Raw genomic sequence first — 26,729 nt, forward strand, 5'->3', positions numbered from 1 at the left:
ACTGACATACGCAGATAGCGATCGTCAGACACTCTGGAGACAATCCATCGTGCTCCTTGCAGTTTCCGCTGCGCCTCAGGACACTGAGTACGCCGTAGAAATTTTAATCATTGGGAAAATCAAATGTCCGCTCATTAATCTGTGCAGAGAGATTTGATGTCGCACGGCAAGAGGGATGAAGATGGAAGGTGCCAACTCATCTTCCCTTAGAAAATGTGTAACAATAAGGGATGAAGCCTGATTAAAGGTGCCAGCCAGTGCACCATTAATCTACATGGCTTTGATTGAAATAAATTGGATGCCGGAGTACCCAACAGAAAAACTCCTAGCTTTCCTTACCAATATTTTGAATACTCCCACTATAGTGCTTGCTTTCTGGAGTGCTTTCAAGTGGTCCAGGCAGCCTGGATAATGTGTTGTCTTTTAGTCAGGGATTAATTCATTATCTCGTCACATCGGTGTAATCCTTATTACACATTCGGTGAGTCATTCTCATGTAAATTCGGATAAATGCCATCGGGTCAATCTTAGTGTTCTTCACCGGTGACCAGAAATGTGTCACAGTCTAGATTCTGGACAGACCTCCCACTTAAACCTGGCACTCCCTCCTCCTCCTTCCCTCCGGCCCTAGTCCAGCCCAGCCCTCATCCAGGCTGGCCAGAGAGCCATTTAAAGCTCTGGAACTGCATCCCTTTCTCCGGCCCAATCGATAGTGGAGCTGTCAGCAAGACGAATGGAGGCTTTAGGAAGTCCATTTTAATGAAGGAGAAGGAGCAAAGGAAAGAGAGGTACTTGGAAAAGGGTGGGGGCAAAAGGACAGGTGGAGGTCCACTGAAAGTAGCTATGAAAGGAATAAAGAAACACAGAGAGTGAGGAAAGGGGAAAAAGGAGAGAAGCAGAGCAGGAATATGTGTGTGTGTGTCTTTATTGAACGTGTGTGTAAAATTATGTGTGCGCTGTGTAATACCGTCTGCATTGAAGGTTGGTGATGGGTGGGCTGGGTTAATTTAGCTACAGTAAGACCTATTTCTAGCTCAGCAGTGTGAAATGGCTGCTTAGCTACAGTAACTTGTAAAGCACACTCCAGCACAGAAACCTATATTAGTTTTATCTGGCCTGCGCACCAACACCACATCAAGTCTGGCTCATGAATCATGTCAGCAGCCCTGGGGTAAAAAGACATTGTTGTGACAAGGGAGAGCTACAAATCCAAGGAAACTCCCTCCACAGCCACCCTCTACCTACACACTGGCAGATCAACAGATCTGTGCACGTTTGCATTTAGAAGATGTCCTCTGGAGCGGACATTTGATGCATATGATTCTGTTGGCGGTGCTTGTTTTCAGCCCCTTTAACAGGCATTCTGAGCTGATACCATTTGCCTTGCGTCAATATGCAGAAAAGGATACATGCTAATTGGTCATTAGCGGTAGAGGCTCGAGGTTAGGCACAGTCAGTGGTGTAGACCAACAATCTCTTCTGGGCAGTGGCCCAGCTAAACCCACTGGAGCGATTACTAGCCCTTGATTAGTCAGTACGACTGTGAAAATGATTGGCCATTTATAAATATAACCAAGTGCCTGCTGTCATCAGCCAAAAAGTTGACAGAACCCTCATGGCATGAAATAAATACACGAGTTTCTATATTTCATTTTACTGTTATAAAACTCTAATAATCTATAAGGCCACTGACAAGTAAGTTGAACAGGGGAGTTTGTTAAAAGGCAATATTCTGCTTGGAAACTCATCCGAACAATACTTTGACATGTATCAATCACCTAAACACTCTAAACACCCCCCCCCCACCACCACCACCACCACCACCACCACCACTCCTCTATGGCAGTTCCTGAAGGCAGTGGCCTCTCCCAGTGAGACTATAATGCTCAAGCTGCTCTGGAATGGTTTGATGAACAACACAAAGACCCTGACACACTGACCCAGCCTCCAAACTGCCAAGATAACAATGTGAATGAGCATCATCCTCTGGCTGTGCTGAAACACACCAGAACCTCTGAAGCCCCACCCCACAACTCAAAGGATCCACTGGTGACACTATAGGATACCGCAAGAGGTCCTGTGTCAGCACCGTTATGGGTCAGACCTGTTTTGGTAGCACAATATTACAATATTATCTATGTTTTAATCCTGTTACTGTAAAAAGTTTCCCTTTCTTCTTTCACTGTAACAGGTTGCGTTGGAAAGAAATGCTCCCTCCCCTCTGTGTTTTCCTTTTCTCCTGTATTTAAAGAGTAAAGCCAAAAATAGGACGTTGCTTTTCAGCCATCTGTAAAAAGGATGAGTTTGTCCTTAGAGATAAGGTGAAATTCAGACTTAGCGGCAGAGTTTTGGACAAGTCCATGTGTGTTTTCCAAATTGTTTCTGTGCTACACGTGAACAAGAGGTCTCCCATGAGTCAGAGAGGTCAGTGCAGCTACAAGCATTTGATGTTTACATTATATATAGCTGCTGCACACAAGGATGTAGGAGGCGGCATATTTGCACAGTGAGGAAATGGTCTTTTTGCATGACTCCCTGACATCACGCCAAAGACGGGGGATTATAGCTCCTCAGTTTGGTTTGGCGCAAGCTTCCGCACAACTCCTATATGCTGAGATTTGTTCTCTTTGTCGCTTTGTCTCTCACCACTCTTATCTTTAGCTTTTGTCCCGACTTACAGCAGTGTCAGCGTTCTTGTCCTTGTGGCACGGTATCCAGACCTTCCAGAGGCTTTCTTGGACGGGAGCCCCGGTTTCTGTATGAGGAGGTGGATTGTGTCTTTGTGGAAAGCCATCAGAGAGAGCAATAAAATGGAGAGAAAATACGATGCCCCAAGTGCGTGAAATGAAAGTACTCCATCTTAGGAGGGGATGAAGCCCTCTGGGTTCTGCTTGTACTTGACCTTGCAGCACACGTGGTTTGGTCTCTAAATAACAGTCAAGTCAGGAATTAGCTGGCTACACATCAGTTTTAGAAAAATCTCTTGAATGTGCAGCCTTAAGTGTGGCATATTCAGTAGAAGTCTCAGAGGTAAACAGTCCTCTGGTTCATTTTATTGCTTCCTTACTCAGAACTAAGTTGCTATTGCTGGTGCTGTCGGTAGAGTTAGTTGGCTTTTGCTTCTGACCAGGTGTGTCCATCTCAGGTTGGATTGGCTCTCATCAGACATGCAGATGCACACAAGTACACTGATGGACCATTTATCCTGAGATTTAATTACGGTGGACAGAGCAGTAAGTTTTGATTTCATAGTAAATAAAGTACTGTTTAACCGTCCTGCATTATTAATGAGCTAACACAACTTAAAGTAGTAGTAATTTAGCTATTTAATTAAATGCAAAATGTAAAAACTGAGTAACAAAAACAGGCCGTTGAACAGTGAGGTGCACATATTGTTCCCATACTCGGAGGAAATTACATCCTTGACTGGAAAAGGGAATTTTAGTTTTTGATATTTCTCCTGCAAATTGGCCATAATTGGTTCATATTGTTTTTGATACCAGACTTGCTTTTACAGACTGCACACAGCTGTTTGTGTGCGCTATGTTTTGTGATTGCGGTGAAAGCATTTGCCTGCATGCATATGTGTGAGCTGGGTGTTTGTGAATATGTGCACGGGCACGTTTTTGACTTCATCGCCATTCGGAGAGGCTTAGCGTGATTAGAGTTGCGTGATCCTCTGAAGAGTTAATGATGAGAGAAGCAGTAGCTCCGCGGAGGCCAATCACACACTAGCCTCTGACAGCACACGGAGGCTTATCTTGCTCTATGCAGTGTGTGTTTCTCTGACTGCGTGTTTGTGTGTGTGTTTGTGTGTGTGCACCACATGGGCTCTAATGCGTGGGAACATGTATTTGATGGGGTTTAGCTATCATTTCTCATGATAGTGTGTGTTATCATTTACCATGAACACCATTAAAATATGCATGATTTCTTTGTCTGGGTGTTTGGCATTTGGGGGTTTATGGACATACGATGAAGAATCCATAATCATGTAGCTTCATTATGCCAGTGCCAGACATAGATCCAGCACAGGAGGGGCTCTTGGTACCTCCGGGTCTCGTTCGGGGCTACACACCACACTGAAGAAGGCCGTTGGCTGTTTTCCCCACCCTCCCTTCACTCTGCGGGACTGACTGACAGGCTTAATGACGCTGTCGGGGTTACAGCATGTCTCCAACTCATTTTCGAATGTGATTGAAGTTCGCAGTGGGTAGCTTTTCATCAGTGTTGAGCAGACAAAAGGGACCTTTTTCAGTGTTGTCTTTGTATGTGTGTGCAGTTTGCGTGTTTGCACATGTATGCCTGGAGCTCAGATGAGATGCACAAGAGAAATCACTTTATGGTTGTAACCCGGACTGTGCAGGAATCCCAAGTTCCCAGAGATGATAAGCTTTCTATGGGCTTGTCTCTAGTGTGTACTTCACTTGTTTATTGGATGCCATATACTGTATATAGACTGTGTGTGCTGATGTAGTGTCAGAACTGTGGACACTGCACAGAAAAAATGTATGTGCCGGCTGGTGTGTCATTATGCCAAGATGTTATACAGTAAGAAAATTCAAAGGTTACACAGCAATACAACACACAGGAAGTGTTACTTAAAGAATCTAGTCTTATTTATTCTCCTGTGTGTCTATTGGATATATAGCTCAGTAGGCTGGTGTAAGACTGAGTACAGTCCACCTTCATTTGGCCATTTGTTGCTGCAGATGTGAGATGAGTCATGTAATAGTTGTTGGTGTTGGCTCAGCTGTAGCTCTAACTCCATCCTCCTTTCCACCCCTCCTTTTTCATTTCCGTCCCCTCCTGGCTCTCTTCTTCTCGTCTTCTAAAGCAGGGAACTTGCCTTTATTAAGCAGCAGTAAGGCATATGTTATGGCTGTGAAGCCTCCATCCTGTTGCTAAATGGCAGTGTAGAAGTGGCCTGTGATTGCTCCGTCACTCCAGTGTGAAGTGGGCAATCGAACGTGGACAAAAATCCACTTTGTTCGAAGCCACACTGGTGTGTGCCGCCCCCCCCCCCCCCCCCCCCCCCCCCCCCCCTCCCCAATCATTCCTGCCCATGACTGATGGAAGTAGAAATCGACTCGTGCTTAGGGAGTTTAGTGGAGTCTTCCTCCTACGTTGGCGAATCCCCCTTCTTACATTGCGTGACCTGAACACAAGAGGCATTCCAGAAAAAAATCAGGCTTTCAAATTCCAACCCAGTCCCTGCAGAGTGTTTGGTAAACATATTCGCCTCTCTGCTCTCTCTCTTTCTAGCTCTGCCTCCTTATTCCCCGAGCACCCGTTTTTCCCTTAAATTCCTTCAGTGTGTTTTTATTTTTCTAGGAATGCCTGTGCTAAACAAGAAGAAATAGATGTGCTTTTTTCTATTATTTTGTTTATTTATTTACAGGAAGGGGGGGGGTTACGTGTGTGTGTGTGGTGGCTTGGCTGAGATGCCAGCTTAATTCGTGGCTGAAGGGCTGTAACAAAAGCCAATCACCCTTCTACTCTGGCTCCTGTTCTGCCACAGGCGAAAGATACAATCAGGGCCCCCGCTAGCAACTATTTACTCTCTCTGTCAATCAGAGTCCCATGGCGCGTGCTCAAAGCTGAAGGCACCACTGGCAGGTAGCCCAGCGTCGCCAACAAAACATGTCTTTAAAAGCGGCGATTATTCCTGTGTCCTCTGCACCACATCCCAGTGCTAAACCTGGAATGCTGCTGATCTCTCATCTGCCATTGTGGTTTTTTTTGTTTTGTTTTGTTTTTTTTGTAGTCAGCCTTGTTCTTAGTTGTCCGCATTACCTGCAAATGAATGCCGTCAGTAATGCTCATCTTGGGGAATTTTCCAACTCAAGAAAACTAATTAGGCAATTTGGTTTTGATTGTTCTGCCTTCACTCGTGGAGTCGCACACATTTAAAACAGGAACAGCGTCACCCCAGGAGGTGCACACATCTCAAATGGGATGGAGAATGGAATGTTTCTGGGATTTGGTTTCCATCATGTTGCACTAAGGGAGTTTACCATCCTCATTGTCTTAAATCTCTGTCACAGTGGGAGATAGTGTGCACATGCGTGGTTTTGAGTCTACGTGTATTTGTGTGCATATGTGGGTAATGTTTTTTATGAATGTGTAATACAGCCCAGTGCTGAAATCCTCCTTTTAGTCTTTATCAGGAAGACCAGTTCTGTCCACCTGCGGCTGAAGCAAAGCACCCAGTGGTGCTGAAAGCACGGGGTTAGTCTGGTGTCGCTCGGAGGAGCCACTTTCTATGGAGCAGTGAGGTGCGAAAGTGCTTTGGAGGGATAGCCCCGTCTTTTGATCCCGCAAAGTGCTGGTGTTGATGCCGTGTTCTGCAGACTGCCTAGGCCACAGTAGCCACCACCACCAGGCTTGTAATTACATTTGGGGAATAAAAGCACAGAGGGAGGAAGAGATTTAAATGGTTTGTGTGCCTGGCTGGAGGTAGAACAAGGCCTTTTCACTCACTCAGCTGCATGTCTTTGCTGATTTATTTTCCTAATACTGCAAAGCATGATGACAAGAGTCAGCATTAAGCACGATTTAGCTAGCAATTTAACTTGCACATGAGAGGTGAGAGATTTTCTTGATGGGAGCATTATGTGGCATTCCTTGTTTGTACAGAGGACTGAAACTACATGTTTAGCTGCTTTTGGAGAGGAGCAGCTGGCATCACATTGTTCCCCAAGACGGACTCCAATGTTCATTAGTGATGCATTAGTGATGTAATCTAATCAGCTTAAAATTTACAGTTGAGTTCACCTTCTCCAGGGCATAACAAGCTAGAAAACAAAAATCAGATCTTTTTTTTCATGAAAATAATACGTCCAATACCTAAAAAAATACCCAGAAATACCCCAAATGTTTATATAGTTATGTGAAAAACATAACAAGACTCTCTGCAGTCCTGTGAAAGTACACCACATGATTTAATAGCTTCTCGAACCACCTTTAGCAGCAAAAAGTTGAAGTGATCCTTTTCTGTATGACCTTATCAGCCTCTCGCATCATTGTGGAGGAATTTTGGCTCACACTTCTTTACAGTGTTGCTTCAGCTCATTGAGTTTTGTGGCCATTCATTTATGTACAGCTCTCTTACGGCCCAACTGCAGCATTTCTGCCAGTTTGAGGTCTGGACTTTGCCTGGGCCATTGCAAAACCTTGATTCTTTTCTTTTTCAGCCATTTTTCAGATTTATATTTTCAGCTTTATATTTTGGCATACAGAGTTCATATTTGACTCAGTGACTACCAGGTCCTGTGGCTGCAAAGAAATGTCAAATGAGCACCCCTCCACCACCATGCTCGACAGTTGGTATGAGGTGTTTGTGCTAATGCGCTGTGTGTGGTTTTCATTTGTCATTATATTGTCTTGTCTGTTATTTAACAGGACGACTGAGGCCTGTAGAGTCTGAGATGTAGCTCTTGGTTTTTTTTGCAGTTTCTTTGAACATTGTTTGTGGAACTTTGGGGGAATTTGATGGGACATCCACTCCTGGGAAGATTGTGGGATTATTTTAACACACACCTGAATGCTCCAATTAGCAACCTTTCAGAACCTCTGCTTTTATAGAGTTGCTTACACTTGCTGATGATCATGTAATCACTTGCAGCACCTAACCCCCGTTCCTTTTAATTGCTATGGAAGTAGTAAAGCTGTACTGTTTTTTTTCACAGGACTACATAGAGTATTTATAGAACCAGCGGACACAGACCAACGTTGGCATTTATGGCTACCTGAAAAATCATTATTCATTCTCTCTTTCATGGTCACCACCAGTTCCTTAAAAATATGTGGCTCATTAGCTGCTAGATTTTCACCAGCAGGTATTTCACCAACTCGTGCCAATTTTACTCTTCCTGCTCTGCAGATATTGTGCGGTGGGTTTATCATAGCTTTTTTGTTGACAGCAGTATTTTGTTGTTTCTTGTGGAAACAGGGTTGATGACAGTATGATTAGTGAGATAAAAGGGGCCAAAAAGCAATGTTTTCTTTGGTCTTTCAAACATTCATTTGCCCCACTGTTAATGAAAAAAGACTTATTTGTGTAGATTTAAATATCTTAATAGAAATTTGATATTGTCTTCTGTCTGTCAAGTGTACCTCTAAGCAGTCATTTAACTAGTCCGCTCATAATACGATTGCTACTACTACTACTAATAATCATAACAAAAATAATAACCCAGGAAATGTGATCCTTCTGATCTGGGATCACTTTCTGTTAAGAAGAAAGCAGCAAACTCTCTGTTTCATTGCTGCTGATTTACTGAGAAGACAGAGGAAGGAAACTTAAAGATGTGCACTGCTTGTCATGACTAATTAAGCCATTATATCTTTACTTTTTAATACCCCTTTCTTCTCTTTACTATTTTCAGCATTGATCTAGATTGTGAGAATGCTACTTTAAAAACAAAAAAAAACTTGATAGAAGTCTGTTCTGTTTCACAGAAATCCGATGTGGTCTAAACCCATTAGGTGTTAGTGTTAGTGGGTTAGAGGGGAGCAGTGCAGGAGCGCCTATCTCCCCTCTAAAAGAGAACTGTGAGGTGGTGATAGTCTGGACGTTTGGTTGTCACTCTTCATTTCATTCTTTGTGTCAGGGTGCTCCAAGCACCAACTCTGGCCAGCTCATATTGATCCTTCTCTCCTCTCCTCACAAGCACACCAAATTTTCTTGTGCACCATTAAAAAGATTGAGCTGTGTAGTTCGAAATGCCAGGCTTGATTTGTCCAGCTGTGCAGACTAACAGAGACACACCACTTCCCATCTTTAGGCTTCTAAAATGCCCTTGAATAACCCATGACTTGTGCGTCCTTGGATTGACTGCCTGGTATCCTGCTGAATGCTAACAGATGCGAAGTGGAGGCCTACAAGCTATGCTATATTTGGCACCGTGTCCTCAGCCGCAGCAGGAAACCGTAACGGCAGCTAATTAGCTTTTAATGGATAGACTTTGAAACCAGTGTTATATGATGACATGGCACACCCCTTTTAATTTAACTTTAGACTGTTGTGTTGCTTTTGCAGTTTCTTTTATCAGTGTTTGAATGACATGAAACTCAGGGCACTGGAGGTTTTGCACACATGCAAGCCTTTTTTGACATTGTTTTCACCTTCCGGAGATAATAAAGAAAAGTTGCCGTGATGCTGAAAACTATTGTGGGTCTGTCTTTTTCTTGCGCATAAAATTGATCAGGAATCAATCGATAGCAAACGGATAAAGAGAGGGACCTATAAACAGAATTGATAATGACACGTGGATCGATAAAATCATGTAAGCAGCCACCCCAGTAGCTTATCCCACCTGCAGTACCTTTGGATTAACTTTGAGTAGTCATTTTCAATTACATTCAGTATTATTAGAGTTTAAAGAAGGTGTTTTCCGCGCTTTAAAGCGCCGTGCATTTCTCTGTTCTGTGTCCCTTTGCTTGAGGCTTTGCAAACCTTGATGTTTACCTCAAGCCCCCCCTGCTCTCAGATGACTTTGAAACACCACTGTGATTTCCCCTTCTGTCACCACAAGGTCTCTCAAGAATTGATTCCCTACAGCAGCAGGCATCACACACAGCTATGCCTGTGGAGATTTGACTTTAGCACAGAAATAAACAGCAGTGTCGTGCAACCCTTCAAGGCTTTGCTCTGATTTAGAGTACATTAAGATTCATTCACAGTGCCCCACTTCCCCTGTGTGCCACCTCTTCAATTTCCTCCTCAACCAGACTTTAGATTCATGTGTTTATATCAGCAGGCAGGAGGGCTGTTTTTGCATTTGAACAATGCTGACATCCTGTCACAGGGGACGGGCACTCTGAGGTAGGGGACTGCTGAGGGTGGGGGGCGGGGAAGCTCAGTTACCGTCCTGCCCTCTCGTTCTTTTCCTCACTTAACATTTGGCCATTTCTGTAAGCCTTGTTTTGTCTAGCATATTGTCAGAGAGAGGGAGCTTGAAATATCAAACCCCCACACCACTTAAAGGGAACAGTCAAATTTTCCACCAACACCAATGGAGACTGTCAGGTTCAATTTTACTCTGTGCCTCTAGTGTTCCTCCCTCTCAGCTGCCTGTTTGCCACCAACTCACAGGCTATAGCCTCAAACAAACACACGAGTGGACATGAGTAGAAGCATGTTCAAGAACACAGTTGCAAAAATGTGGCTAAGCGCAGAAGTACACACACACACGCACAGATGCGCAAACATGACAGAACACACAAAGCTCAGGGATACATGTGGAATATTTGTGCGTTAGGTTGTGAGATAGTGAGATAGTAAAAATGTGGCTTGCCATATCGTTATCATTAGCTAATGATACACGTTATTTTGTGTCTATATGTTTGCAGTGAGTGTGCAGCTCTGTGTGATTGCAGTAGTCAGTCTGACAGGCAGCACAGTAGCTGTAATGAGTGCCCACTGCTTGACCTTTAGTGACAATCAATCCTTTGTGCACATGTCCATTGAAGGCTAAAGGAATTATTAACCTTCCTACCTCTGGCGTCATTCATCTACACGCTGGAGGTTACACAGGTCAGAGAAAAACAAGTGGCTCCGCTGGTATCTCTTCAGTCTGAATAGATCAAATCAGCTCTGGTGATTGATTAACGTAATTGGCAGCCACCAAAATTATGTCTGTATTTCTTTTCTTCTCAGACAAAAACAAATAACATTCCCACAAAGGCACAGTTGATGATACAGCCCGTCGTTCATTGATTTGCAATTCTGGAAGCAACAGAGTTATGACTTTTATGAATGTTATTTTCAAACTTGGAAAGGAAAATAGAAACGGGGCTGAAATTTGGCTCCGAAGATGCAACGTTGAATTGAGCTTGGAATGCAGCGAGTTTATCAGCCACCGTGGACTTGTGTGCGTTCGATATGTGTGTGTGTGTCTGTTTGTGTAAGCTCACAAATGCGTGTGTGAAAGCGAGCAATCAGGCACAGCTGTACCTGCCCTCGCTTGGCAAAGCAGAGCATTTGCCTGCTTAAAAAAACAGAAGGTTCTGATATGGCAGAGAAGCAGTCATTTGGCTGATCTAATGGTGGCTCCCATAGGATCCATATCTGTGTGCAAACACCGAGCGAGGAAAGAGAATGGAATATACACCCATAAAACCAGATGAATATTTTATCGTACAAATCCCCACCCCCAGTCCTCCAGAGTGACGTCGCCAGCGTGCCTCCTTTATGTTCCCCCCTTTTTCTCTCTTGTTTTTTCATACATGCATATATGTGTTTTTGTTTTTCGTTGTTGTTTTGTTTCGTTTATTTTTTGCATGCATAGACAAGAACGCTCACCTTTAAAAAGCCTCGTTCAAGTTCCTTTGAGAGCATCTGTGACTGGTCTGTTCCGTTTATTACTGTTGAGATGTTTTCTTTTTTGTCAAAATGCATCTCTGCAGGTGAATTCAGATCTAAAGACATCCTCGCCCTGGGGACGTCTCCAGCATTCTCTTCTCTCATCCTTCAAACCCAATCTCTTCCATAGCCTTTTATCAGGCCCCATTCCTCCTCCTCCTTTCCCTGCACCCCCCGCTCCCTCCAGTGTGTGGTTCTGTTCCCTGCCAGCCAGGCTCCTGTTGCTGCCTGAGCCCAGCTCGTTAAGGGAAACACTGGTGCATGGTCCTCCTCACCTTCCCTCTGCACTGCCTTTTAATTAGACAGCTGTTCCTGTGTGCATGCATTTTGCAGGAGGATACATTGAGGTGCGAGCGTGTGGTGTTGCAAATGTTCTCAGTCACACTAGTCACCTTTTTGAAGTGACTGGTATCACTTCAGATGCTTGTTTCATGCCTGGGTTAACCCAGGAAGTTAATGATGCCGTATACTTGATACATGGTAGCTTTTATCAAACACAGCTGACACAGATTTTTGCTGGTTCGAGCTTCTTTAAAATTAATATTTGTTTATTTAGCTTGTGTATCTCTTGTTCTGTCTCCCTTCCCTCACACCCAACCGGTCACTGCAGATGGCTGGACATTCTTTCCTGTTAAAAGGGAGTTTTTCATTCCCGCTGTTGCTGCCGTTGTCTGATTGTTGGGGTTCCCTCTCTAACACTGTGGGGTCTTTACCGTCCAATATAAAGCTCCGCGAGTCGACTGCTGTTGTGATTTGGTGCTATGTAAATAAAGTTGACTTGTGTTTTACAGATATAATGAATGGCAAGCACTCAAATGTGTCATTTAAATACGTAACATTGGGCTCTTTAAATGGGCATATTGGACTACTTTTCTTCTGATTACTCCTCGCCTCTTCCGTATAATACCATTAATAAGACTTTACTAAAATAGGAGCTACTGTGCCCTGCTGCAGCACATGCCTTTTGGACAGAGGGTAAACTTTAACATCTTACACCTTACTGACCTCTAATTCTATCGCTTTTATGCTATGTGCACTTATGCGTAAGCCAATATAGCAAGTTTAGACTTCAGAGCTTTGTGATTTCTTCTTTAGCTCAAACCTGTGAAGAAGCGTGTCTCTGACCAGATACAGATACATCCACCAGGTTCAGCTGAAGAAGCAACAGGCAGAGCAGTGGATGCTTGTTTGTACACTTGCCCTTGTATTTGTTTGCCTATTTTTGTTCGCACAGAAGGAGGTCCCACACCTATGTTTATAAGAATAGTAGTGGGAGTCTCTCTACAAGGCCAGCCATAATCCAACTATTTAGATCTCCATGGCAACCAGGCTTGTCCTATAAGCTCTGCCAGTGTGTGATGATAGCCTTGGTTGTTTAAAGTATATCAGACCTCATAGGTCCAAAGTGAAAAAAAGGAGGATGTTCAAAGAGCCATAGTCCCACAGCTGCAAGGCGAGGCATAACCACACAGCTCAGTGCTGCAGTGAAGTGGTGGGCAGCACTCGTCTGTTCCAGTGTAAGAAATAAAACACACACCAGGGGCTCAGAGTCACACAACGTGCATACCACCAAGGCCAGTGATCAAAAGCAGCCTCGTTGCATGACATAAGGGGCTAATTTTGTAAAGTATAATGCATTACTTCTAGCATGTTCTATGAAAGCAGCCATTTCTCTTATGTGCTACAAAATATAAACATACTTAGTTGTGGAGTCAGAGAGAGAAAAATCAGCAAGAAATCCTAAACTACTGTCCCTGTCAGGGGAAAAAACGGAGCCAAGCATTTCTGATTAACATGTCATCTCAGCCCGTCCTCTATATCCCTCTCGTTCCCTCCTCTCTCCCGGGCAGAACTAGTTTACCTTTCATTAGCAGATCTTTGGTGCAAAATGTGTTTGCTGATAAGAGCCAGTGGTTTATCAACAGTTTATAATGGACGGCGTTGGGATTAATCAAATCAGCACACATCCGGAGAAGGGCTGGACTCTGTAAACACAATCAGATCTGACTCTCCAGACGAATTGAGCGGAGCGGGGGAGACGAGCGTAAGAATGTGGAGGGAGGAAAGATAAGTGCAGAAAAGAAATGGACTCAAATTAGAATGAAGTCAATTTGGCAGAAATTACGCAGCATTATTCCTCTTCCCCGACTGAGTGTTATTTTTTGTAACTAGCGGGGAGTCAGAATGAGCAGTGTTGGGGAGGACTGCAGTCAGAAGTGAGAAAGATTCATATGGTCCCAAGCACTGTCCAAAAACACCGAGCCAAACGCTGTGTATCCTCTGTAACTGGGAAGGCTGGCTCCTCATTATCTGCCTATCTTGGCTTCCATCTGAGGAGAAAATGCAGCGTTGCAGTCTCACTTTAGAGGGACACTGATCACAAGAGCAACTCATCTCAACTGGAGAATGATTGTGCCCCACTCCCCGTTTTCTCTCCCCTGTCTCCCACTGCGCCCGGTTGAAGACAGACAGAAATGAGGAATCCTCTCTGTTTTTCTGCTCAGAAGAGTTGAAGTTTGAATCGGAGAGATGGAGGGAAGCTTCAAAAGGCACATGTAATTGAGCAGCTCTAGATAGGCTATCTGGGAACATGAAACAGCAACAGTTGTGACGGAGGGATAATTGCCTCCCTGGGCTTGTATAATGCCTTGTCGAGTCTTTAAACTTGAGCAAACTGCTGGAAGTCCTTATGTCAGCAGGTAATTGATTCCAGGCATCAGCAGCTATGTGAAATGACGGAACGATAGTGCTGGATTGGTGCATTAAAAAAACGAATGTGTGAAAGATTCAGAGAAAAATGTTTGTCTTTATAAGCATTTTCAAGAGTGTCCGATTGTATTGATTTTTTTTTCTCAGCAATCTTCTTCGCTTTTATATTTATTCAGAGCGCTCAATATTTTCATTAAGTGGTGCTGGAACGATGCAAAAAAAAGAAAACAAAAACCCCATCTCCTGCTCTCCAGTTCTTTAAATTGCATCCGTATTTGTATTTGTTAAGCAATATGGAAATGGTTAAAGCGAATTGAATTCACGGAGGTCCCTTGCCTTTTCTCACGCCTACATTGGGTAGTTCATCCTTTGCTATAACTGTAACTTTTAATTTTCCAGTTTTGACTTTCTGGGTATGTTATGATCCAGGTCATTTCTGTTGCTGAGGCTGCACGCAGGCCAGGATGGGCTCTAATGTGGCCTTAACTGTCAGGATGTCTGTCCTTTCCTCTGGCCTCCCTCCAACCCTCTTCCTGGCTGGTGGATACAGAGTGGGACCTCAGGAAGGAGATGCTTTATTAGATGCCCCTGCATGAGTAATTGAACATCTGTTCACACAAAGACAACTGACCCTAATTCCCAGCTGTTTTTCCTCCATATAAACAGCTAATAAGCTCGCAGTGAATGTGCCATATAGGGGGTCAAAAATCAACTTTTAGAAATCTCTATATTTATATACTGAAATGCCTCCCATTTTGCAGGTATAACCAGTGTTTTCTGTAATTTCATTTTCACAGATGGACGTTGGTTATAAAAATGGAAAGACTGACTAAATGGCAACGCCTGGAGTCTATTTCTGTTCTCCATGTTTTTAGCGCGTGAGATCTTGAAAGCAGTCAGTCAGTTGGCCGCCCGCAGCTCTGGTGTGAAGCTAAAACACCCATTCTCTCCCTCCTGATTAGCAGTGTCTTTGTTCCGTTGGTGGTGGCGCGCCACGAAGCGTGATTGCAGTGGGCAAACTGGCGGCTTTAAAACAAGCCTGCTGCTGCGCTGATCTGCATCACACTTTACCCCCCTCCTCGCTCAGCCAAAGACAAAATCAAATCAGGTTTTGTTTGTTGTTCAGTCTCTGAGCACTAAGCCTCCTATGAGATTTGGGGAGTTTAGATTTTCCTTCTTTCCTTTCTTTTTCTCATTTGATCTACAGTACATCTGGTTAAAGGGACATATTGGTGTGGGTGGGGAATGTCTGAAGTAGAAGCAAAAAACAAAAACTCACTGTTGCTCAAATGTGGGTGTAATTAATTGTTTTTGTGTTTTCTTTACATTTGCATAGATTTTAGTATCTTGCTGTTTATTTCAGTATCTGCCTTTCTCTTTTTCTCTAGGCGGCCTCAATGGCACTGAGCAGCTTGGGCCATGTATATACAGCCATAGGGGACTACCCGAATGCCCTAGCCAGCCACAAGCAGTGTGTCCTTCTGGCCAAGCAGTCCAAAGATCAACTGTCTGAGGCTCGCGAGCTGGGAAACATGGGAGCCGTCTACATTGCCATGGGAGACTTTGATAATGCTGTCCAGTGTCACGAGCAGCACCTGAGCATCGCCAAGGCCCTGGAAAATAAACGTGAGGAGGCCCGGGCCTATAGTAACCTGGGCAGTGCTTACCACTATCACCGCAACTTTGACAAGGCCATGTCCTACCATACTCACGTTCTGGAGCTCGCGCAAGAGCTGGAGGAGAAGTCCATCGAGATGAGAGCCTACGCAGGACTGGGTCATGCTGCCCGCTGTATGCAGGATCTGGAGAGGGCCAAGCAGTACCACGAGCAGCAGCTGGCTATAGCCGAGGGCTTGAAGGACAGGGCTGCAGAAGGAAGGGCCTCTTCCAATTTAGGTATGTAAGTTTAGGTCGGCTGTTGTGTAATGTACACTGTGGTCTTCAATACTGTTAGGCGATTTCTCACGATTGTAGCACACAGAATGATGAACAAATACATATTCCTATATCTATACATTTATCTCTAATTAATCTAAATCTGAATCCATAGTAGAGTCTAACAAGAAGAAAGAAAGATAATACTATAACTATAAGAGGTGACGTCTTATGCTTCGAGACCAAAAACTGTGTTGCATTCACAATCAGGAGGCTGCGTTTGAACTGATGTACTGGGTCAGCTGGTAGTTAACTGATCACACTGTTTAAGCAGTTCGTCCATAAGACATACAGACAGCCCTCAGCCCTTATGTGTTTTTATGCTCTTACAGCAGCAGCAATCATGTTATCCTCTGTGTTGACAACCACGAGGTAAACTGTATAATCATGCTGCTCCTTTAGAGCTCTAAGGATTAGTTAATAAATTGATTAGTTAATCAACAGGAAATAAACAGGCTTTTCTTTGTCTGATTATAGATTGTCTTGTTGTGTTTTGGTGAATAAAAAACAAAAAATCTGATTAATTTATGTTCGACTTTGAGCAATTACAGTTGACAGCTTCCAATATTTACTGACATTTTGCAGACAAACCATTTAATCCATTAAACCCTTAATACTCACTCGCTCGGTGGAAGTTTGATCAACAAAATAACTTACTCTGTAAGTCTCTCTGCTCTTATAAAACCCTTTCCCTTCAGGAAAATGCACCTTATTTAAGGATTAATTCTCTTGTCTGAGTGGAAGTTGTGATCACGTGTCAAAATGGTCACTGCTAACACGACAGTTTGCGATGCCCAGTGTTTTCACGCATTTGTCACTTAACACAACTATTTCACACGCATCGTCCATCAAGTCACCTCCTGTAAGACTTTTTGAGACTTCAGTTACATAACTGGGGCTCAGGTTCAAAAATAGATCAAATTTTCAAATTTGATTTCAAATTTTCTACCAAGACTTCGAATACTTGCACTTTATTGGACATATTGCTTTGCATTGTCAGAAGTTGAGGTAAACTTTTATGTTGTTGTTGATTTTTGTTTGCATGTTTTTACTTCTTCTCTAAAAACCGTCAGTCACCATATGGTGCGATCCCTCACTTCAAATGCCATCCTGTTCAGGAGCTCAATGACAGATCTATTTCAAAGCACATCCTCCAAGATGAGGAAGCATCTGGTAGTTTGATAGCAAGAAATCTTGTAGACTGGAAGTAGATAACATTTCAGTTACTCTATATTTACACGTAGCTGCTGTAAACCAAGCTTTCTTGGTTTAAGGTGTTTTTTGAATTAATACAGAACAATGCAGGAGACTAAAGAGATGGAATATGAGTGTTTAATGACTGCTCTTTGCATTGTTTTAGGCTGATTATGAGTGTGAGAGCCTCGTCTTAGGGTTTTGGCTATGTTGCAGGCTGCATTCCTTTGTCTTCTTTAAATGCGCTGCTTATTTATCATTGTTTTACTGAATATTTACGACTCATAAAGCCAAGCAGTATATTATACGCTGAAAATATGCTGTGGTGTTACTTTATCATTACTATTTTGTGTAACGTTGCTTGCAGAAATATATATTTAATTCATAAATGAATGTCTCAAGTGGACAGTGCACAGCAGATAATGTGATATAAGGCAAGTGAAGTGCAAGGAGTCTACACTGAGAGCAAAGAGGATGGTGCATGTTAAAATCAGCTGTCGTTTCTACTTGGAGACTGACAGAAAGCAAATAGACCCCCATGCAAGTCTGTAATTCTTAATGGGAAATTCCCTGACATAAATTTGCTCTGCTCTCACCTTCAGAATGGTTCAGACTTAATCACATCTTCCATTGAAATGTGAATGTGAGATAGATATAGAAATTAGGTGGGAGAAGTGTAATATTTGATTAAGCCGGATCTTAAAAATGTAATTACAATCCAGTGTTTCACATTTAAATCCTGCTAAAATTATTAGAAAGTAACCTTGCGGAGTGTGCTGATATAATGATGAAGGGAAGCTTGGGGATAAAGGTGCCCTTTTGGATTTTCAACACCCCATGAGCAGTCTATGATAGGGGCAATTCTTCTGTATTTAGTCCAGCAATTACAACCTGTGCCGGATGACTTATGATAGCCATCAAGACTGTAGTAAACCCGACTCTAATGGACAACTAAGAGGCATAATAGTTCCTTCCAGATAAATTATTCCTGAACCTAATGCGCAAAATTGTGCAAGCAGAGTGCAGGGTTAATCAGCCAAACATAAATTGAAGCTGTCCTTTGACCAGCCTAATGGCTGCACGTTCTGTCTTGCTCTTAGCTCCAACACACACCTGACTTTAAAAAAAAAAAAAAAAAAAAAAAGCAAGCTGGTAACCGGTTCCCATAAATTAGGGGTGCCTGTGAGGACATTTTATGATGCTACATGTGAGCTTTATTACGAGTGGGCACTGTATGTTAGGCAGCAGATTTATTCCTGTCTGTAGTGTGATTGCTGTTATGATGGCAAGAGCAGTTTTATTCATTATTAACATTACAGTTCTTCCAGTCCATGACAGAGTAATGATAGTGTAGCTGATGTGGTATCAAAGACCGCCAGCTGGTGACGGAGCAGAAGCTAAGTGAGTGGGTGGTAACTATGAAGCCTGTTGCTTTGTGGACAGGTGCCTGGACATGCCTGGACCGGCATGTGGATACATTAGCACTCGACACCCAGGAGAGCTTGTTGCCCATCTCCGTGTTGCCTGATCGGTTAGCACTTGTTGTCTGTTTTCTCTCTCTCTCTTCACTTTTTGATGCCTCCCTCTCTCAGTCTCCCCATCTCTCCGCTCACCCCTACTGATTGTAATCTGCAGCTGTCAAGCTCCCAGTAATTGAAACTGACTTGATGAATCGCTTAATTACCTTTAATAGCTGATTCAAGAGGAGCTGAATAATGAAGATAACAGAGAATGAAGTGGAGGTTGTGAAGCATCAGTCCGTAATTGCCCCATTGTTGTTGTTTTTGTTTGCGCCACTGCGCCGTGCATTGTTTTTCCCCGTCATCGGTGCCCGCGAGCCTGCTTATGTAGCACAAGAAGATATGGACTAAAACGAACAGGATGTTGTCTCAGACTTCAAAAAGAAAAAGAAAAAAGAAATACTGCCTTTACGCTGTGCACAAAGAGGGAGTGGATGATCGAGTGAAGATTAACGAGCAGTGATAAAAACGGAAAAATCCCCCCTCGCGAGAGGGATGGGCAGAAGTTGCAGAAAGAGGAACGCGCAAACTTTTATTATGCCCTCTCAGCTCGTCGTTAATGTTGCGTGTAGTGTGGGTGGAGCGGCAGCAGTTGACATGGCTCTGAGGTACAGTTGTATAGAGATTGCCGTGCTTTAATATCTAACCGCAATGCCCGACGGTACCAGCAGCCCTGGCTCAGCACACTCTGACCTATAAAGGATATGAAAATGTTGCATTCCTGCCCCATTTATTATTCATTAATTGGCCAACTTACCCCCTAGTCAGCAATATTTAATATCTCAGAGAGGAATGAGGTGGAGGGGGATCCCATGTACTTCACATTTGTGGTATTCATGAAACAGAATGTAAATTGTATTATTCCCCCCGCCCGCCCACCCACTCCTGTGCATTTCACTTCAAAGAGACTTCAAATAAGTTTGTTTGGAAGTGTTTGTGCTTTCTTAGCTCAGCCTTTTGCTGCTTGCTTTTCTTTAGTCACCCTGCTCCTTTGACCATTATGACGCAAAGGAGTCACTGGAAACGTTGGCTCCTTCAAGCTGGAAAGGCTGGACGTGAAACTCCTAATTAAGCATTTTTTTCCCCCTTCTTTCCTTTTATTGTGCATCCTCAGGGAGAGCTTTCTGCTGATGTTCGCAAAAACAGAAACAGAAAGAGGAAAACAACAGAGAGAGGAGTTCGCAAAACAACACGGAATCAGACAGTGTGTACTGCTGTGCTCTGTATTTAGATCTTGTCACTTGCTTCTGAAAAACAAAACATAACTTGTATAACGAAAGAGTTTCTGAAGTTGCTGTAATAAAGACTGTCTGCACTTTTAGTGCTTTTTAGCTTTTTCCCTTTTGCAAGTCATTTGAGAATGGATTGCATGTGTCAGTAGCACCGGCAGCGGACTTGGTATTTTAAGTGCTCGTAGTTGTTGGTTGAAATAAATTGATGCTGACCCTGAGATTAGGAGCTCATCGGCACCCAATTATGGAAGGAGTTAAACTGATGTAAACTTTTGAGTAAGTGCCATAAACAGGAAGAATAAACAACTAATTAGCAGATTTAATTTAAAAAGAGAAGAGAAAAAGATGTTGCTCGTTGTGAAATGATTTTACCGAATGCTCTCTCATCTTCCTCATCAGCATCATAATATTGTGGTTGTGTGGACATGAATCCAGTACTTTTCCAGTGCTGCCCATAACTGGAGCAAAGTACAGACAGGGACCAGACTTGCCTGGAGCACTGATACATGCGGATTATTCACTTTTGTACCTAAGCCTTTGGAAAAAGTGGTAACTGTGGATATATTAGAAGTCTGACCAGGAAGCGGCGGGAGCAAGAGAGGACTGAATTTACAGAGGAATTTAGTGAGCCTAATTGGCCAAACAGGATGAATGAATGCACATTGCAAGGATAGGGCTGTGAAGGAGCCAAGCAAATGTTTAAAAGTGAATTTATCTAAGTCCTGTGACACTTTTAAACTCTCCACTAATGGCCAGGTAAATGCCTTAAGTAAATGTTAGCAGGCCTGCAAGTAAGTGAGGAGAAAAAGGAGTAAAAGGAACAGTGGTTGAAGAAGAGGTCAAGTGGTGATGGGCCTATTATGATGTCAGGCTTACGTTACTCTCTTGGAGAGGTTTTTGAAAGAGAGTGTCTTTCTAGCCTGGCCCCACTTTTCTGTTTTGTTCCAAAAAGCAGCAGATGCTCTCTGTCTCCCCTTAGCATGGCCCCATTAATCTCATGACCAAATACCGAACCAGAAACCGGACGAAAGGCCTTGTGAAACACTTTCATGATCCTTGTTCTTACACTGAAGTATAGCTCACCATGCAGAATTAGTACTTGACTCACCGTGGAGCCAATAAATGAAACAAAAGAGCTGTAGCATTGCTCTGCCTCGAACGACTGTGCCCTCATTTTGCAGCACATCTGCAAATTCAGCGTGAAATGTGACCTATTCCTAAACAGACGGGAGATTTTGCAGTGCAACCGAAAAAGATGAGATGATTGAGACTGAACATTGTTGGTTAAGAGGCAGGATGAGTCAGGTGTCAGTCATGTAGATAGTACAGAGAGTACAGAGTACTTGGTTTAGTGAGCTGAAATAGGGGTTGGGGTCAATTGGAGCACAAAGGAGCGCAGCTCAGCCACAGGCAAGAGGGCGAGCACAGCGCTCTGTCTGCATGTTGTTGTTGGCAGGCCACCCACCCTCTAAGCACGCAGCCATCTATCCACATCGTGTCCTTCCTGGGCCTCTGTCAGTCAGACTGTAGGAGATGTCTGTGTCTGCGGGTGAGGATTAAATACCTTAAGTGCAACACCCCCCCCCCCCCCCCCAGCTCCACCCCTTCCTGCAGATCCCAGGAGGATCTGATGTCTGCTTCAGCTCACTGCTTCCCCCAACAGATCATTGCAATGCTATTGTGTATTGTGCAACTCTTTTAAAAAGCTTCATATAATGTAGCATTTCATCCTTCATCCACCCTTTAATTTCCATACACTTGATATGTGGGCTGCCTGCACCGTTGCTATTATCATACAGTCATCCGTATCATCTTTGGAAGTTTCACATCCTCTGTATGAGTGTCATACTCAGACGGCGGCTATAAATAATGCTGTTTCAGTGCAATATTTCTTTTAACTTCATAAGAGATCCCTAAAGTTGAAAAATGTGTTAGCAGAGAGACTCTCATTAGCCATCTATAATTACACTGTATCCTGTGTGGGGAAGAACTGAGTTATCATTTAAAGAATGGCTTAAAATATGAATGAAATTAGAACTAGGGCCTCTTTAAGAAAACAATGATTACTGATGTTTTATCCTCTTTTGCCTTCTTAAATGGCTGGTTGTTTTTGGAAATTCTATACTAACAGCATCAAGTAGTTTAAAATAGTAGTGCATCTTTTATTTGCTTGTTTTTTTATACTGCATTTACAGTATGCACAAGGCTCTGTGCTGTGCTAATTTCCCACAAAACAATGCAGTAGTAATACAGATACCAAGCAGGCAGGCAGATGGCAATCAAGGCTGCTCAGCTTAGAAACTAAAGTCAATAACTCTTGAGTACATGAGTGCAGATAAAGTTAAAGACGTAGCACACATCCAGCTGACAAGGACGGCTGTCAGAAAGTAGCAGTGTTGTGCACTTAGCACGTCCAAAAGTATATTGGCCTTGTTGACTGTGGTGCCACATCAGTTTCTGTTCCTAAATGCTAAAGGATACTGTGATGAAGAGCAAGAAGAAAATAAAGTTGAATTTGTTTAATTATTATTGTTATTCTTATTTAAATGATTAATTAATTCATGGTATTGAGTAGGTATCTGTATTGGACCATAGGATAGTGGTTAACACATTCACCTAATATGCAAAAGATCCCCGATTCAAGACTGGGGTGAGATGCAAATCCCAGGAGTTGCGGGTCAGGAAGGGTATCTGGTTGAAAAATATGCACCTCCATCTGCTATGGTGACCCCTGGTGAATAAGGGAACAGCCAAACTAAGCTTTTATTGGTCCAGAATTTCACAATTGGTTCCCTAGAAACTAAAATATATTCAGCTTTTTATTCAGCTATTTATGGCAGCTGTGGTACTGTAGAATGTGTTGTAAATACTGTCCAAACTCATTATCATATCTCTCAAATAGTTCTTGGTTGAAGCGGAAACCAAAGACCGAAATATTAAAGAGAGACACTATTCTACGATTGTGTCCTGGTTTTCTCCATCATGCAACCTAAAATATTGACCTCATTCTGAAATAAAAATAAAGAACCCCAGTTATTTCTGTTTTTTGGACACAGACTGGTCACCTCTTTTCCTGGTATCAGCCCAGTGGCAGCAGCAGCATTGTTTGTAAAATCCTCTTAGCTGACTGCAGGCAGCAGCGCTCCGGACCTTCCTAGCTCCTCGAAGAATGACACAGTGACTTACTCAGAACACGACACCATCCCTCAAAGTCATCACTGCAGCATATCCCTCTATGTACAGCCAGCTGTGTAATGAAAAGTGACAACACATTGTCATGCTTTTAATGTCTTTGGTCATGGGGGGATGGATAGGGCTCTGTATAAAAGTATTTGGATTGCATAGTGTCTGCTTTATCCTGGGGTTTTTTCCACTGTATTTTTTTTCTAAAGCTGTGTAAAAGAACAATAATTGAACCATATTTTTAATACATTTTACTAAAGTGCATTTAGTGTGCTTCACAGACTTGCAGTAAAATCAGACGTTAAATTGAGGGGTAAGAATGATGTTTTGTTGCAGTCGTTTTGATTCGGACAATATGCAACGATGGCCTCATCCGCTAAACCTCGTTGTACTAAGTCCCAAATTTTGTGTTGCAGCAGTATTTACCATCATATCTGGTATGGTTTTATTTACTGCTATGCTGGATACTATTCCCAGAGGGCCTCATAATCCTCTTACCATATGGGGGGCACAGAATATATTTTCTTGCTTCAAGTGTGGCTCCAGGCATAGCCTGAGGCTTATGGCAATTTTGGCTGCATCTTCCAAGTCCAGCCATAAACCTAGCCATACTCCCCCCAGCCTCTGTCCAGTCTCCTGCCTCCTTTACCCCTGCGTCCGTCAGCGAGCCCTGGATCCATTTTTAGCCTGCAGCATGGAACATGTTTGCTGGTAATACATCAGTAGGCATTATATCCTCAATAAGATCAGCCTCCACTGGGGAAAGCATAACCTTGGGAGTGACTTTGTGGCTACAACTATCCGTACTCTTCCAACTAGCCTGCTGTGAATCTTAACATGCTTTCACTCTAAGAAAAGACTCTAAGGAATGGGAGCACTTGGAAGTTTGTCAAACTTAAAAGCCCCATATTTACTCTTATTTGTGCTGTATATAGTCAACAGCAACATGCATTTGACTCATTATGAAAGTCATCATTTGGATTCTGAATCCTTCCTTTCTCATTTGGCAGCGCTGTTTCTGTTTGGGTTCTGCTGTGTGGCATGCCTAGCATACCAATTCCTCAGGGCCGTGACCTGATGATTAGAAGGTCAGTTCAGGTTGTATCACTTACACCCGAGAACACAAGCAGGCAAAGAACGACATATCAGGTTTGCTTTGTCGCTGGGTGTGTGCCGCATGCTGAAATACGGTCTGAATTAAGCAGGCAGGGGATCTTTAATTATGTTTTCCCCAAATAAATCTAAATTATTTGCAGGAAAGGCTGGTGGATTTATTTTCTGTCTAATTTTAAAACATCCAATTCAGGCAGGTTTAGTATTTTAATTTGTCTCCTATTTTACACTTAATTGAGACTGAAATATCGGTGTGTATTGGACCATGTAAATGTCTTGCAACATTATCTGAAGTATGCATGCACTGTGGGTATGCGTATGTATACATAGACAAAGCTTGCGATGTGTCAAACCGGTGTGCAGTCCAATGACTCACACTGCAACGACACCAAAGCTTTTTTCCGTTGGCATCGGCCAGATGTGCTGCTTTTTGACTCAGCCAACATCAGAATGCGTTTCCACATCTACTGTGTAACTTCTGCAGTCGTTTGAGCCTTCTGTTTAGTTTCAATCCCACTGTTTACGTAGCCTGTGTTCGGGCTCATAATGTGGCAGGTTTCGGTTGAAATGAATGGGAAAACACACATGGTGGTAACTAATCCCAGCGGCACCATCACACACTCACCACAAGCCACAGAGCCCCTCTCCATCCCCAGTTCCCACCCACTCTGGCTCCAGAACTGTTTCCATCCCTTGTGTCCCATCAGCGGCTGAACCCCCATCCTACTGGCCCATTAGTCTCTGTGCTGATGCAGCAGAGCCGTGATGGTCAGGCGGTATGGTAGATGAAAGACTGAATTATTTGCCTTGCAGCTGTTTTCTTCGTCTCCATCCGCTAGCCCACAGCCACCCTGTCTACAATTTCAGTTTACTATCATTGCCATTATTATCATTGAAGGCTAGGTGACAAAGCAAACGAGGAACCATACAGATTAGCAGTGAGTCTTAAAAGCTCAAAGGAAAGGAGGAGAAGAATGGTCGATTTGCCACTACGGCTCTTTACTCTCTGCTGTGTATTTGTCATTTTGTATGAGTACAAAGGTGTGGGTGCGCATTTGTTTGGATGTGTGTGTGCCTGTGTCTGTGTGTGTGCGTGTGTGTGTCTGTGTGCCAGATAGCTGCCTGGCTGTGGGGTAAAGCTATTATTTTTCAGAGGATGGTATTTTATCTGTGATAATATGCTCAATAGATTGGGTTCTCCATTATTTATTGTTTCTCCACACTTATCAAATTTTTTTTCTAAAGTTGTTTGCTGAGCTTTCCATCTGCTATTCACACTCCCCCGCACTTTTACTTCCCCTGTCTTTCTTTCTCGTTCACTCGTAGCTATTTTCAACCCTGTGGAAAAGTTGTTGATTTTGGTAAAATCCCTGTAAGACACGATCATCAAAGACAGCTTAAACATTCAAAAGATTCTATTTTAGTGTTATAATAACTCTTGTTTGATTGCACTACATTTTAATGACCATAATTCTGTGGGAGAGTGTGTTGTGTAAGCAGAGAACAGATGGCTCGGAGAGCCTATTTTAACAACCAAATGACTTGTTTTGTACACGAAGAGCTGACGAGGCACTCGAATTTTACTCAATTACAATTTTCCCCTAAATAGGTCTTTAACTTCATCCTTTTGCTTTCTCCCCGTCTCTCCACAGGCATCATCCACCAGATGAAGGGAGACTATGAGACCGCACTGAAACTCCACAAAACACACCTGGCCATTGCTCAGGAGCTAAATGACTATGCTGCTCAGGGCCGGGCTTATGGCAACATGGGTAATGCCTACAACGCCCTGGGAGCCTTTGACCAGGCTGTTCGCTACCACCGTCAGGAGCTGCAGATCTCCATGGAGGTCAACGACCGAGCCTCACAAGCCTCCACCCATGGCAACCTGGCTGTGGCTTACCAAGCTCTGGGTGCTCACGACCGTGCTCTGCAGCATTATCAGAACCATCTCAACATAGCTCGTGAGCTCAGAGATGTCCAGAGTGAGGCACGGGCTCTGGGAAACCTCGGCAACTTCCATTGCTCTCGAGGAGAGTTTCCTCAGGCTGTACCATACTATGAGCAGTACCTCCGGTTGTCTCCTGACCTCCAAGATATGGAGAGCGAAGGGAAAGTTTGTCACAATCTGGGTTATGCCCACTACTGCTTGGGCAACTACCAGGATGCTGTCAAATACTATGAGCAGGACCTAGCTCTGGCCAAGGATCTACATGACAAACTGAGCCAGGCCAAGGCATACTGTAACCTTGGTTTGGCTTTCAAGGCTCTAGGAGACTTCACTAAGGCAGAGGAGTGTCAGAAGTACCTGCTGTCTCTGGCCCAGTCCCTGAACAATGCACAGGCTCGCTTCAGAGCTCTGGGGAACCTGGGGGACATATTTGTTTGTAAAAAGGATGTGGCCGGGGCCATTCAGTTTTATGAGCAGCAACTGGCATTAGCTCACCAGGTGTGGCCTCACATAACACATATTGT

General features: G+C 43.4%; 1 protein-coding gene across 3 annotated transcripts in view; it reads left to right on the forward strand.

Annotated features, from left to right (window-relative positions):
- Positions 1-26,729, forward strand: part of LOC146375909 (tetratricopeptide repeat protein 28-like) — a 182,463-nt gene that overhangs the window by 128,241 nt on the left and 27,493 nt on the right. For all 3 annotated transcript variants that reach the window (XM_084945428.1, XM_084945430.1, XM_084945431.1), the window contains 2 exons: positions 15,466-15,973; positions 25,907-26,703. In XM_084945428.1, coding sequence (XP_084801554.1) covers positions 15,466-15,973; positions 25,907-26,703 — 1,305 coding nt within the window. The remainder of the gene's footprint in view (positions 1-15,465; positions 15,974-25,906; positions 26,704-26,729) is intronic.

The sequence above is a fragment of the Perissodus microlepis genome, chromosome 12 (assembly GCF_051167445.1).
Source record: "Perissodus microlepis isolate ML-2025 ecotype Zambia chromosome 12, ASM5116744v1, whole genome shotgun sequence".
Taxonomy (NCBI): Eukaryota; Metazoa; Chordata; class Actinopteri; order Cichliformes; family Cichlidae; genus Perissodus; species Perissodus microlepis.